The sequence below is a fragment of the Physella acuta genome, unplaced genomic scaffold (assembly GCF_028476545.2).
Source record: "Physella acuta isolate Inbredline_101_S28 unplaced genomic scaffold, ASM2847654v3 ptg000331l, whole genome shotgun sequence".
Lineage (NCBI taxonomy): Eukaryota > Metazoa > Mollusca > Gastropoda > Physidae > Physella > Physella acuta.
The window spans coordinates 268,294-281,353 of record NW_026731850.1 but is presented as its reverse complement, the minus strand read 5'-3'; the positions used below and the strand labels follow the sequence as shown (position 1 = coordinate 281,353).

Here is a 13,060-nt window from a genome sequence, read left to right as displayed (position 1 = left end):
GAGGACGTCACTAGCCATTTGTATCACGGAGGACGTCACTAGCCATTTGTCTGATGGAGGGCGTCACTAGCCAAATAGTCAACGTCCCTAGCCGCTTATCTCATGGAGGACGTCACTGGCCATGTCTCATGTGAACTTACATTGACACAAATAATGTTTTCATTTTGCTCGGGTTTGGGAAAACAGAGTACTGCGTGCGACAATTTCAAATAGAATGGTCACGCTTTGACATTTACCTACAGGCTATTGCTATATTAAGCATACTGATATCAATGTGAACTAAAGTGAACTCACCGTGAACATACCCCTAGGTCAATGACTCAATATTTTTCTCTCGCTGACAATTAAACGTGGGCGGTCTTTTAGGCCTACATGTCTACACCGCTCCCCCCCCCCTAAAAAGAGAGTCTACCGCCCCAAACGAAATGGAATCGTCCATAAATGACGTCACGCTTTTTTGGACGATTTTTACCTCCCTCCCTCCCCTCCGTCATAGTCACAAAAAGCCCCCCCCCCTAAAATAACGTCACACCTCAGCCTACAAACCCCGCCCCCCTCAAAATCGCAGTTGAATTTTTCTTAAAAGACGATATTTTCCAAAATCTTGTCTGAACTCTGTCAACATATATTTAATATATATTATATTATTTTAATCAATTCCTAGTATAATTTATTAAAACAGTTTTCTAAAACGCGAAATAACGGCTAAAATTCGTTTTCTAACATTGCTCTTTTATAATGCAAAAGTGTGACGTCACACCATCTGAACACCCCCCCCCCCCCTCCCCCTCATCACACACCGTCACAAAATTACAGACCCCCCTCTCCCCCCCTACGAGTGTGACGTCATTTATAGACGACCCCCTATATAGAAAATATATACTTTTGACAGTGTCCGCCCCTCCGAAAATAGTTGTCCGCTCCCCCCCCCCCCCCCAAAAAAAATTTCAAGTGCACCCCGCAGTGTTTCTTCCAGACTTTTTTCTCCGTGGGGGGGGGGGCACTTGAAATTTTCGGGGGGGGGGGGGGGGGCGGTAGACTTTCTTTGGAGGGGGGGGGGGCGGACACTGTTAAAAGTATATATTTTCTATATAAATTATATAAATTTCATTTCGTTCGGGGGGGGGGGGCTTCGTTCCCCCCCCCCCCCCCCCGTCCCCCCAAAGAGATGCCTGGAAGAAACTCTGCACCCCCGGAGAAAAAAGTCAGGAAGAAACCTGTCTCATTTTCTTCTCGGATTTTTTTTTTACCGCATAGCTATTCGCGTCTCGCATTTTACCAACATCCGTTATCGAAAACGAAAGTAGCATTGAACACAATTTCTATTTTCTAGACTTGATTCTAGACTTAAAAACTAGACGAAATCAAGCGAATTTTCAATCACGATTATAACCCAAAATGGAAAACAAAGTAATTTCTTATTTTGATTAAATCTAGATCTAGCTAGATCTAATTAAAATTATTAACTTTTATTACAATACAAGGCAATGTGCTATGCCTAGCCTAGCTAGTAACTAGCTACTAATCTAGATCTAGCTAGGAGGTAGAAAGTAGATCTAGATATCTAGAAAGCACCTACTGAGGCTACTGAGTAGGTACTTTCTACTCAGGTCCTACTCAGACTACTACTAACTAGAATCTAGATCTACTACTAGTCTAGATTCTAGACTCTAAAAAAGTAGCTAATCTAGATTTCTAGATCTAGATCTACCTCTAAAGTCTAACTAAAGTACTCTAAACTCTACTAACTTACTAAGTCTAGTCTGCCTCTCTAGTCGTCTAGACTAGACTAGAGTAGGTTGTAGCATACTAAATTAATTTTTGAGTATTTTATCCCAAAAATATCACATGAGTTAGAATCTATTAGTTTAGTTACTTAGAGGAAGGATTAAGAATTCCATTGGGGGAGAATGTTTGGTAATCTATCGCTTTGGGTACGTCTAAAAATCGCCTGCGGCTTCGAATGTACGAAAAAGTTGCCTAATTGTCAAGGCTTTAATAGAAGTATATTGTGATATATTTGTGTCAAATATTGTACATAAATGAATAATAAACCTAAATCAATGGCTAAATATATCAATATGGGTCAGAAATTAACTTTAAACAGCAATGTTTGCGAGTAAGATATGCTATATAAACAGCAGCCTTTTGTAAAATAGAGTGGCTTTCCCTGAATCTCGCGCTATAAGTTTACAAAAAAACTTAGACAAGAAGGCTGCTATAGTACATGAGCATGGTTGCATCTGTTGGAAAAATCGCCAGTCTTCGTTTATTACTGAAAAGTTTTAATTCAATGTTTAAAAAACAGGTGCATAAATGAAACAAGGAAACATTTTTGTATTTTTCAAAATATAAATGCTCCTCAAAATGTGAAATAATTATTAAAAATAATAATTTTTATAATAATAATAATTTTTAAATAATAATTATTAAAATTTAAGGAGTCCCCTGTTTTTCACATTACTAGTCGCGGGCGATTTTACGTACCCAAAACGATAAATTACCGAATGTTTACACAGTTGTAATGGGATCTTCTTTAAAAAAAGGATGTTAGGTTAATGTTAATGATTACTGTAGTAACTAAATAAATAGTAAATACACACGTGACACATGGCTGGCTAATGTCAATGCTAACCCTGTCCCCAACCCTGGTCCTGCCATATTCCTAACCGTAATTAGGCTTAACCCTAATTTCTAACCATAAAATTAGTCAAGATTACAATACTACTAACAACCAAACACCCCTTTTTACTTTCTCGTATATACGAAGTATAGAGAAAGTCTTGTAATCGTACAAAAAAAAAATCGAGATTTTTACAAATCTCGACGTTTTACACCTCACTGATACGGAAAAACATAATTTTGCAATCTTGTCCGTATGTCTGTGTGTCTGTCTGTGTGTGTGTCTGTCTGTGTGTAAACACGATAACTTGAGTACTGTTACAGCTAGGTTGATGAAATTTCATATATAAGTATTTTATCAAAATCGTAGATCCGTATCAACTTTTGAGCTATTTCTGATAACCAGAAGTGGTACTTTTTCTACTTTGAATTTTTCAAAAGCCTATAACTTGAGTACTGTTTCAGATAGATAAATGAAATTGCACATGTAAGTTAATGTAAGTAAAAGATCTAATTCTCTACCTTCTGTCAAATTTTGAGTAATTTCCGTTGACCGGAAGTACTAAATTACGCTATTTCCGATTTCTCAAAAAACGCATGTAAATTAATAAAGTACTAATAATATTGTGCACTATTATGCACATTTTGTTTTGGCATTCGCTTGGTGCGCAATTCTTTTTTCTAATGGGATTCTATTCTATTTTTAAAAGTTTAAGTAATTAAAAATCATGTCTATATTCCAAGTTATATTAGAATATTCGAGAAAGTTTAGGGGAGATCTCTCCCGGTTTATTAAAGAAGATTCCATTATCAGACTCAGGTATCTATAATTATCCTCCATGGGTACCAAATTTATATTTCTAGCTTTAATAGGAGAGGAGAAATAGTTTTTTTTCTATTTAAAATGTGTGGTCTTATAACTTATATAATATAATTTATAAACTGTATAAACTCTGTAAAAAAATGAAACAAGTGGGAAACAAAAATGAAAATTTTATAAAATGTTTGCACACATTTTTTGAATTCTAATGATAAATTATGAAACAGTGGTGGTTCTTTTATGTAAATTTGCATAATAATTGTGCAGGCTTGTTACTGTTTGATGGTATGCTTTATTTAAAAAAATGTACATTTTTACTATGACTATTTATATAGGAAAAAACAACATTCAACATGGGCGACAAAGGTCTGAATCTTAAAAAATTCATAAAAAATTAAATCACAATTTCAAATCACAATTTCTTTATAAAATAAGAACCACAAGTGGTTTATTTAACTCATGCTGTATAGTTTTTTGTGCAGGCAAGTTTTTATATATTAAAATAAAGTTGCTTTAGAGCATATAAATATATTGTTTTCAAATTAATTTAAATTTTTTTTTTTATTGGCAAAAATGAAAGAAAATTAAAAGTAATGGAGACAATCGAGTTGACGAGATTCCTTCCATAGTGTTGTTGTCATGGAATAAAAACGTGCTTTTTAGATTTAGACCGTAAAAAAAAATAAAAAATAAAAACTTAAGCCTAAAATTAATTTAGAAATTTTATATTTTTAGAATAAATGCTATAAAAGTTGTAAATCCAGAGAACTTGAAAAAAATTTGTTGAGTTTAAGGCTACATTTCTATTTATTTTCATCAAGCCTAAGTTAAAACCGGATGTTTCACTTTCGTAAGACAAATATTGATTGGCTGTACAGTAACTTAGTGATCGATAACTATTTGTTTACAAAACTTTGCAGATCAAGTTTTTAAATAACAATGCAAATTAAAAACCCCATGACCTAGTTTTCTATTTTTAGCTTACAATGTGTACAATAAAATCAATGTCGGCCTATCCAATAGCAGGATGCCATTGTTTATGTCGCCATTACACGTGAAAACCAAATTGTTTTGGCTTGTTTTTAAATTTTCAATTAGTTACCGAAAATTTTTAAAACATCAAATAGAACCAATCTTTAGTAAAGTCCGAAATAAACCAGACAGACAGGATTTTATAACCATATTAATTGTAACTACGCCGTGCCTGATTTTTAAACTAATTTATACACCTCTCAAATACCTTTGAGAGTTTTCTCGCTCGTGTCCATTGCACTAGGTTATAGCTGAACCTCAGTAGATTTTGAAAATATGGTTGCTTTGTGTATTGGAAATTAATATGAAATTAATTTAAAATTAATAAGAGACAGTGGTAAAAAAAACAAAATTTGAAATATCAGTCCAGGGCTATGGGTAGGTTTTTTGTATGAAAATTATCTCCCTTTGTTCTAATGCTACATACTAACCTAGAGTCTAGTTACTAGTTCTAGATCTTTTTGGATACCATGTGATGCATTGTTGATAACAATGGTTTGCTCCTTTAGAAAGATGTACGGATAGAAGCAGACAGTTTTGGAGACATTGCTGTCCCTGTAGATGTGTATTATGGGGCCAATACTGCAAGATCACTCATTAACTTCAACATTGGAGGACAAACTGAGATAATGCCAGTAAGGGAATATTGTAATTTCTCTGAGTTTGATTGGTATAATAAATATAACAATAACTTTTTTCATTACTTTACTTTTTTATCCTCTTTGTTATCCACTTTTTAAAAATGTAGATCTACTAGTGTTGAAATTATAATGGTAACTAATATTTTTTTCTCAGCTGGCAATTATTCGTGCATTTGGTATTTTAAAACGTTGTGCTGCACAAGTGAACATTGAGTATGGTCTAAGCAAGGATATAGCTGAACACATAGTAAAAGCTGCTGACGAGGTGAGCAAAATTGTGTTGCAAAAAGATTTTCCCAGTACTTGTACCATGAGGGAGTTTTAAGGTTGCATTCACTGCAATTAAATAAAAAAGCAAAAAAGCTTGTCTGAATTATTGTACACATAATTATAGATAGCCCAAAAGAATTAAGTGTGTCTCCTGACCAGTCTATTCGATCTCTCAGTCTATCTAGTTCTGGTTCAAGTTGAGATTTAATCACATCATTCCTTCATGTCAGCTTCCCTGGCCACATACATTCAGACACACTGGCCTAAGTTGGCTTTTCTTTTTGTAACTAGCCGTCGGTACCTGTTGGTACCCATTACACGTGAATTATAGGCCTATATATTTTTGATGTTATACATATTTGGAAAAAAATAATTTATAAAATAGTTATTGGTCAAAACACAAAGATACACGTTTAGATATTAGTGACAAAGCAAAGAAATAACTAAATAGCTAAAAATCCAGCACATTTAAAATCAAAGTAATAACTAAATAGCTAAAAAAAAACACCATATTAAATGCACACACTGATCAAGAGACTTAAATGATTTAGTTAAAAACACTGTTTAATGGTATTTATGTTGTTTTTTAAAGTAATTTGTATTACTTTTGGCCTAGAAAATTGTATACATTTCATAGCATATGTCTTGATAGGTAGATCTATAGATCTAAATAATATTTTCAGCAAAAGTCCGTATCTTTAAGTTCTCCATGTATTGCTGAACATACTGGTCACATCGACTAAAAAAACTTGCAGAGAGAGAGAGAAGTGCGCACATGGGCTTATATATATTAGGATGGTTGAAACAATTTGACTAAAAAAATTTTTTTTAAAATACTAATAAGTAAATAGTAATACATGCATTTTATTACTTTTAAAAATTGATTTTATTTTAACACTAATTGCATCTAATTTTTTAATTTAGGTTATATCAGGTAAACTAGATGCAAGTTTTCCACTTGTTATTTGGCAAACAGGATCAGGAACACAAACCAACATGAATGTCAATGAAGTGATAAGTAACAGAGCAATTGAGATGATGGGTGGTGCTATGGGGTCCAAGTCTCCAGTTCATCCAAACGACCATGTAAATATGGGCCAGGTACAGCTACACAATTACATTTTGATATTCTAAATTTTTCTCATCTCAATATGGGCCAGGTACAGCTACACAATTACATTTTGATATTCTAAGTTTTTCTCATCTCAATATGGGCCAGGTACAGCTACACAATTACATTTTGATATTCTAAGTTTTTCTCATCTCAATATGGGCCAGGTACAGCTACACAATTACATTTTGATATTCTAAGTTTTTCTCATCTCAATATGGGCCAGGTACAGCTACACAATTACATTTTGATATTCTAAGTTTTTCTCATCTCAATATGGGCCAGGTACAGCTACGCAATTACATTTTGATATTCTAAGTTTTTCTCATCTCAATATGGGCCAGGTACAGCTACGCAATTACATTTTGATATTCTAAGTTTTTCTCATCTCAATATGGGCCAGGTACAGCTACACAATTACATTTTGATATTCTAAGTTTTTCTCATCTCAATATGGGCCAGGTACAGCTACGCAATTACATTTTGATATTCTAAGTTTTTCTCATCTCAATATGGGCCAGGTACAGCTACACAATTACATTTTGATATTCTAAGTTTTTCTCATCTCAATATGGGCCAGGTACAGCTACGCAATTACATTTTGATATTCTAAGTTTTTCTCATCTCAATATGGGCCAGGTACAGCTACACAATTACATTTAGATATTCTAAGTTTTTCTTATCTCAATATGGGCCAGGTACAGCTACACAATTACATTTTGATATTCTAAGTTTTTCTCATCTCAATATGGGCCAGGTACAGCTACACAATTACATTTTGATATTCTAAGTTTTTCTCATCTCAATATGGGCCAGGTACAGCTACACAATTACATTTTGATATTCTAAGTTTTTCTCATCTAAATATGGGCCAGGTACAGCTACACAATTACATTTTGATATTCTAAGTTTTTCTCATCTCAATATGGGCCAGGTACAGCTACACAATTACATTTTGATATTCTATGTTTTTCACATCTAAATATGGGCCAGGTACAGCTACACAATTACATTTTGATATTCTAAGTTTTTCTCATCTAAATATGGGCCAGGTACAGCTACACAATTACATTTTGATATTCTAAGTTTTTCTCATCTAAATATGGGCCAGGTACAACTACACAATAACATTTTGATATTCTAAGTTTTTCTCATCTAAATATGGGCCAGGCTGGTAGAACTAAACAATAACATATTTACTTTACTTTTTCAATGATCAATAAACATTTTAATTCAGCAATTCAAAAACAAATAATATTTTCTTTTTAAAGAGCTCCAATGATGCCTTCCCTACAGCCATGCATGTAGCTGTAGCAATGGAGGTGAGTAACAGTTTACTGCCAGCAATGGATCTGTTGGCTTCTGCCCTTGAGGTCAAGGTAAAAGAGTTTCAGGACATCATCAAAATTGGACGGACTCATTTACAAGTATGTAACAAGGGGCTGTTTTTATTTTAAATCTAGTAGACCTATACGCCTGTACAGCTTCTCTTTAAGCTGTTGAGTCATTGCATTTCAATATAATTATGGCCAAATTTTTACATTATGTTCTAGATTTTTCAATATTAACATGGTTTTAGTTAACCCTTTTTTTCGGAACCTAGGTGAAGGACATTTAACTTATCAACGATTAATTGTATGGCAATTAGTTTTGCATCTCACCCATTATGCAAAATTATGACATATTTTATTAAGATGAAATTTAATAGTATTACATTTCTTTATTATTATTTTCTTTTACATAGAAATTTGTCTTGATAGGTTATGATCACCTGAGAAAAAAGTGTTAATTTTTTTTTAATATCGAACTAGGGGAAGTAATGTGTTACTTGTTCAACAGTTTACTCCTTTTGTCTAGCCATAAGCATTTTTCTTTATAGCAACATTTTTGTAAAAATCTACGCCTCATGACTTTAAATTTCAAGGTTTTCAGAATAGTATTTTAAAACTTAAAACAATGTCATATGATTACTGCTTTATTAAACCGGAGTAATTTACTCTCTCAGCTTAAAATAATGCAATGTGTGGTTACTCAAGATGATTCATTGTATTCTTTAAAACTTAAAATAAACATGATTTTAATGATCTATCTTCATTGTTGTACAAATGTTCTAGTGTAGACTATCTTGTTATTGTCTTATTCATTCCTGTTAGGACAACTAAACTTGGTTTGTAAATATTTCTTTCATTCAATAGATTTATTAGTACTAATGAAATAAATGTTTGAAAATGGTAATTTCCCAGGATGCAACTCCATTAACATTAGGACAAGAGTTTAGTGCGTACTTACAGCAAGTCAAATATGGGAAAGACAGAGTTTTATCAACATTCCCCAGACTGCTTGAGCTTGCATTGGGTAAGTTAAAAAGAAAAGAATTTCATTTTTCCAGCATCATTTTTGTTGGATTTTTTCAGCCCTGAGTGCAACATAATAAAGTCATCATTAAGTTTAGATATTACAATCATAAATTAATAGGCAGCTTGACTGACAGAAATAGCAGCCTTCATGTAGTTGAGTAAACAGATGAAGATGTCAGAAAAATTATTTTTAGAATTTAAGAAATATTGTTTTTTTTAGATGTTTTATTAATATTGATCATTACCTTTTAATAATCGTCAAAACCTTTTAATAACTGTCAAAACCTTTTAATAACTGTCATTAGGTGGAACAGCAGTGGGTACAGGACTCAATGCCAGGAAAGGATTTGCAGAAAAGGTGGCTGCTAGTATAGCTGATTACACAGGTACCAACTGTCTGGATCCTATGTGTTGTTCAAATATGACTTTGTTTTGAAAGAAACTTATCTCATTAAGGTTTAGAAAACTAATGGATTCTGTGTCTAGCCATTGTTTGTCATAAAACACTCATGGAGTCTGTGTATACCAACTGTTGTTACATTTCCACCAGGTCTTCCTTTTGTCTCTGCTGCCAACAAGTTTGAGGCCCTGGCTGCCCATGATGCCTTGGTTGAGCTCCATGGGGCCCTGAATGTCCTAGCCTGTAGCCTGATGAAGATTGGCAATGACATCAGGCTCTTGGGCTCTGGGCCACGGTGTGGTTTGGGTGAGCTGAGTCTGCCTGAGAATGAGCCAGGTAGCAGCATCATGCCAGGTATGTCAAACAATCAGAAACCTTTGTGTACTCATTTTCACAGGTTGTAGACTTAGTTTTTTAAATTGCTTTTTTTCTCCCCAAGATAAAATAATCTTTCTCCCTGTTCATCCTTCAGCATGATAAAAATAATCTTTCTATCTGTTCATCCTCCAGCCAAGATAAAATAATCTTTATCCCTGTTCATCCTCCAGCAAGATAAAATAATCTTTATATCTGTTCATCCTCCAGCAAGATAAAATAATCTTTATATCTGTTCATCCTCCAGCAAGATAAAATAATCTTTATATCTGTTCATCCTCCAGCAAGATAAAATAATCTTTATATCTGTTCATCCTCCAGCCAAGATAAAATAATCTTTATATCTGTTCATCCTCTAGCAAGATAAAATAATCTTTATCCCTGTTCATCCTCCAGGAAAAGTAAACCCCACACAGTGTGAAGCTCTAACAATGGTAGCAGCCCAGGTGATGGGAAACCAGACAGCCGTGTCCATAGGGGGAAGCTCTGGCCATTTTGAGCTGAATGTCTTTAAACCTCTTATAGTCAGCAATGTCCTGAGATCAGTTCGACTTCTTGCGGACTCCTGCGTTTCATTCACCAGGAACTGCGTCCAGGGCATCCAGGCAAACACAGACAGGATCAGGCAGATAAGGGACGAGTCCCTGATGCTGGTCACAGCCCTGAACCCATACATCGGCTACGACAATGCTGCTAGGATAGCCAAGCTGGCTCACAAGGAGGGGACAACTCTGAAGGAGGCCGCCATTAAACTTAAGCTTGTGACGGCAGAGAACTTTGCTCTGTGGGTCAGGCCTGAGGAAATGCTGGGGCCAAAGTGAATGACAGTCTGATTGTATTCAGTAACTCAGAACTGGGAGAGGTTTCATTGGTTTAATTTCCGGCATTTAAATATATACTGATGGATATATACACTATACTCAACTACTGTCACAATTTATTTTGTAATTTAAAATTATATTTAGTTTTTGTTTGAATTGGTTGTTTAATAACACAGTAGTGTTGATGTTAATTGTGTCATGAAAAATGCTTATATAATCAGCATAGATATTCAACATTTTTGTTAAACTGTTAATAGTTTATTGGAGGAAAAGTAGCTATTGAACCAGCGATCAGTGTAATTTTATCCTGACATTGTCATAGACTGATGCTGTGATTTTACTGTTATGTTGGTTCCATATCAAATTGTTTCTTTGGCCTTTTCATTTTGCATTTATGTTTCCATAAAAATTTTGTGGTTTTTACTGGAAGTTTTTGATAGGAGCTCAGTGTTATTCATGTGAAAGTGGTGTGTTTAAAGAGATAAATAGTGATATGCTATCAGTGATATGTTGAAATTTCTATTTTTACATTCCTTACCCGGTCTATGTTGTGAGATCTACTGGATTTGATTTATTACAGATTTATATACTCGATTATTTTTATGGACAGATTTTATAAGGTTTGTTTTATCCTCATCTGATGTTTGCCCTTGGAAGATATTTTTTTTATGTCATATATTTTAATTTCCAGTGTTTTTTTTCCTATGTGAAATTCAGGTAATTTGTACACTACACCTCTATCAGGTGCAACCACTGTTTCACTCCACACATCAGGGCCATGTAATGTGTGCATTGTCTAGTGTTCAGTAAAGTTCTAATTTTGGTTTTCTGTAGCAAGTAATGTGCTGCCAAATTGTCTTTGTGCCTTCAGCTAAAATGATTTTATTCTAGCCTTGGTCTGTGTTTCCAGTTTAACTCACACATTTCAAATACCATGAATGCAACCAATCTTTTTTCCAGCATAATGTGTTTGTTGTAAAACTTAACCAAATTATTTACCATTGGGAAAATTGTGCTTAGAGGTAACTTTTTCTCCAAATATTGTCCAATATTACCCTCTGACTCAGTAAATTTATTGATTTATTTGTGTGTCATTCCAACTACTTCCATTTCCCTGATACATTTTCATGATAGATTTTATCATCATATGTCTGGAGATGTTAACATTAACTATCACTGCCATCTGTAAAAAAAATAATCAGCTCTTTCAACTGTCATTAGAGTTTTTAAAAGAAAAATTTTAAAGACCAATAACTATACTAAGATGTAAATATATACAAACATTTGCATTTTAATCTGAACAGTTTATTATTTTATCAATTATTTTTATGACTCGTTCCTCTTGTTGAATTTGTTTTATAATTTGTGGTGTTTCTCAGGATTTTGTAACATCTGCCTAATGGCTATAATTATAAATTGGTTTGTAAATAAAGGTTTAAAAAAAATGTGGTTGCACACCAAGTGAAAAATGTAGAAATTTGAGATCATCTTTCTAACTATGCAAACACTGACCACTTTGTAACATTTGTAATCACTACATTTCTTATTGTTTAAACACAAGTATTTGATAACAAGTTCACTAAGTAATGAGATGTGCCTTGTATTGTAATGTGTTTTAATATTACCCTCATGTTTTCCAAAACTTTTTAAAAGAAAACTGAAAATGTAATCCTCCAAATGAAATCAGTCTAGATTTAATTAACCTTCCATAAGGTTGGATCTAGCTGGTTTTATTATTCTCTATTAGAACAACTGATGCTGGAAGTGTCGGCCGTAATTTGTTCTCAAAATGGAATTTTACCTGACACAACCAGAGTTATCTTCCCCACATGAAATTTTATTGTGTCTGGCTTAGTGCATGAAAATTTGCCCCATTACATCTTGCTGCTTGCCCCTGCAACATGAGAATGATAGTGATAACACTAAAAGTAGATGATAGCGTCAACATTTCTTCTATCTCAGCTCACTACACACAGCCCAATAGTGTTCTAATGATTTATTTTCCCTGTGACAAAATTTGCATTAACTTGTATTCGATAAATGTGAATTGAAAATATTCAGAACAGATTTAAACAGATGTCTAAAAACTGTAGTATTTTTTTAAATGTCTATACCTACACATAGAAATATTTAGTGTACTTGTTTAAATTGGACATTGATAATTGCAGTTTGTTATATAAATGATCTTAGTTGCACAACAAACTGAGTACAAGTTTAAGCAAAGTAGTTTTAACACTTACTCTGGAGCTCCAATATATTTTATTAAAAACATTGAAAACCTTTCTTTTTGTGTATGTTTAATGTTTAAAACAACATGTTTAATCAATCATCCTCTGTATCATTACCTTCAGGAAATGGTAAAAAAAATCTAATTGAAAAATCTTGTTTTTTTTTGTATGTTTTTTATTTTGTTTGTTACAAGGTAGGCCTATGTAGGCTTAAATAAAACACTAACAGTTTAATGGCCAGAATAATTATTTAATCAATCACATCTTATGTTTGGAAGAAAATTATTTAAGACAGTTTGCCTTAATGTCTACAATTCTAAGTATCCATTGCGTAAAAAAATATAGGCCTACACACAATAGTTAAAAAAATTAACTTTTGCAGA

General features: G+C 33.4%; 1 protein-coding gene across 1 annotated transcript; it reads left to right on the top strand.

Moving 5' to 3' along the window:
- Positions 1-1,334: 1,334 nt before the first annotated feature.
- Positions 1,335-12,777, top strand: LOC131940803 (putative fumarate hydratase, mitochondrial). Its single transcript, XM_059299631.1, has 9 exons — positions 1,335-1,410; positions 4,984-5,109; positions 5,270-5,380; positions 6,310-6,486; positions 7,768-7,923; positions 8,740-8,851; positions 9,159-9,239; positions 9,404-9,607; positions 10,025-12,777. The coding sequence occupies exons 1-9, from the start codon at positions 1,399-1,401 to the stop codon at positions 10,447-10,449; spliced, it is 1,404 nt and encodes a 467-aa protein (XP_059155614.1). The 5' UTR covers positions 1,335-1,398; the 3' UTR covers positions 10,450-12,777.
- Positions 12,778-13,060: the final 283 nt, after the last annotated feature.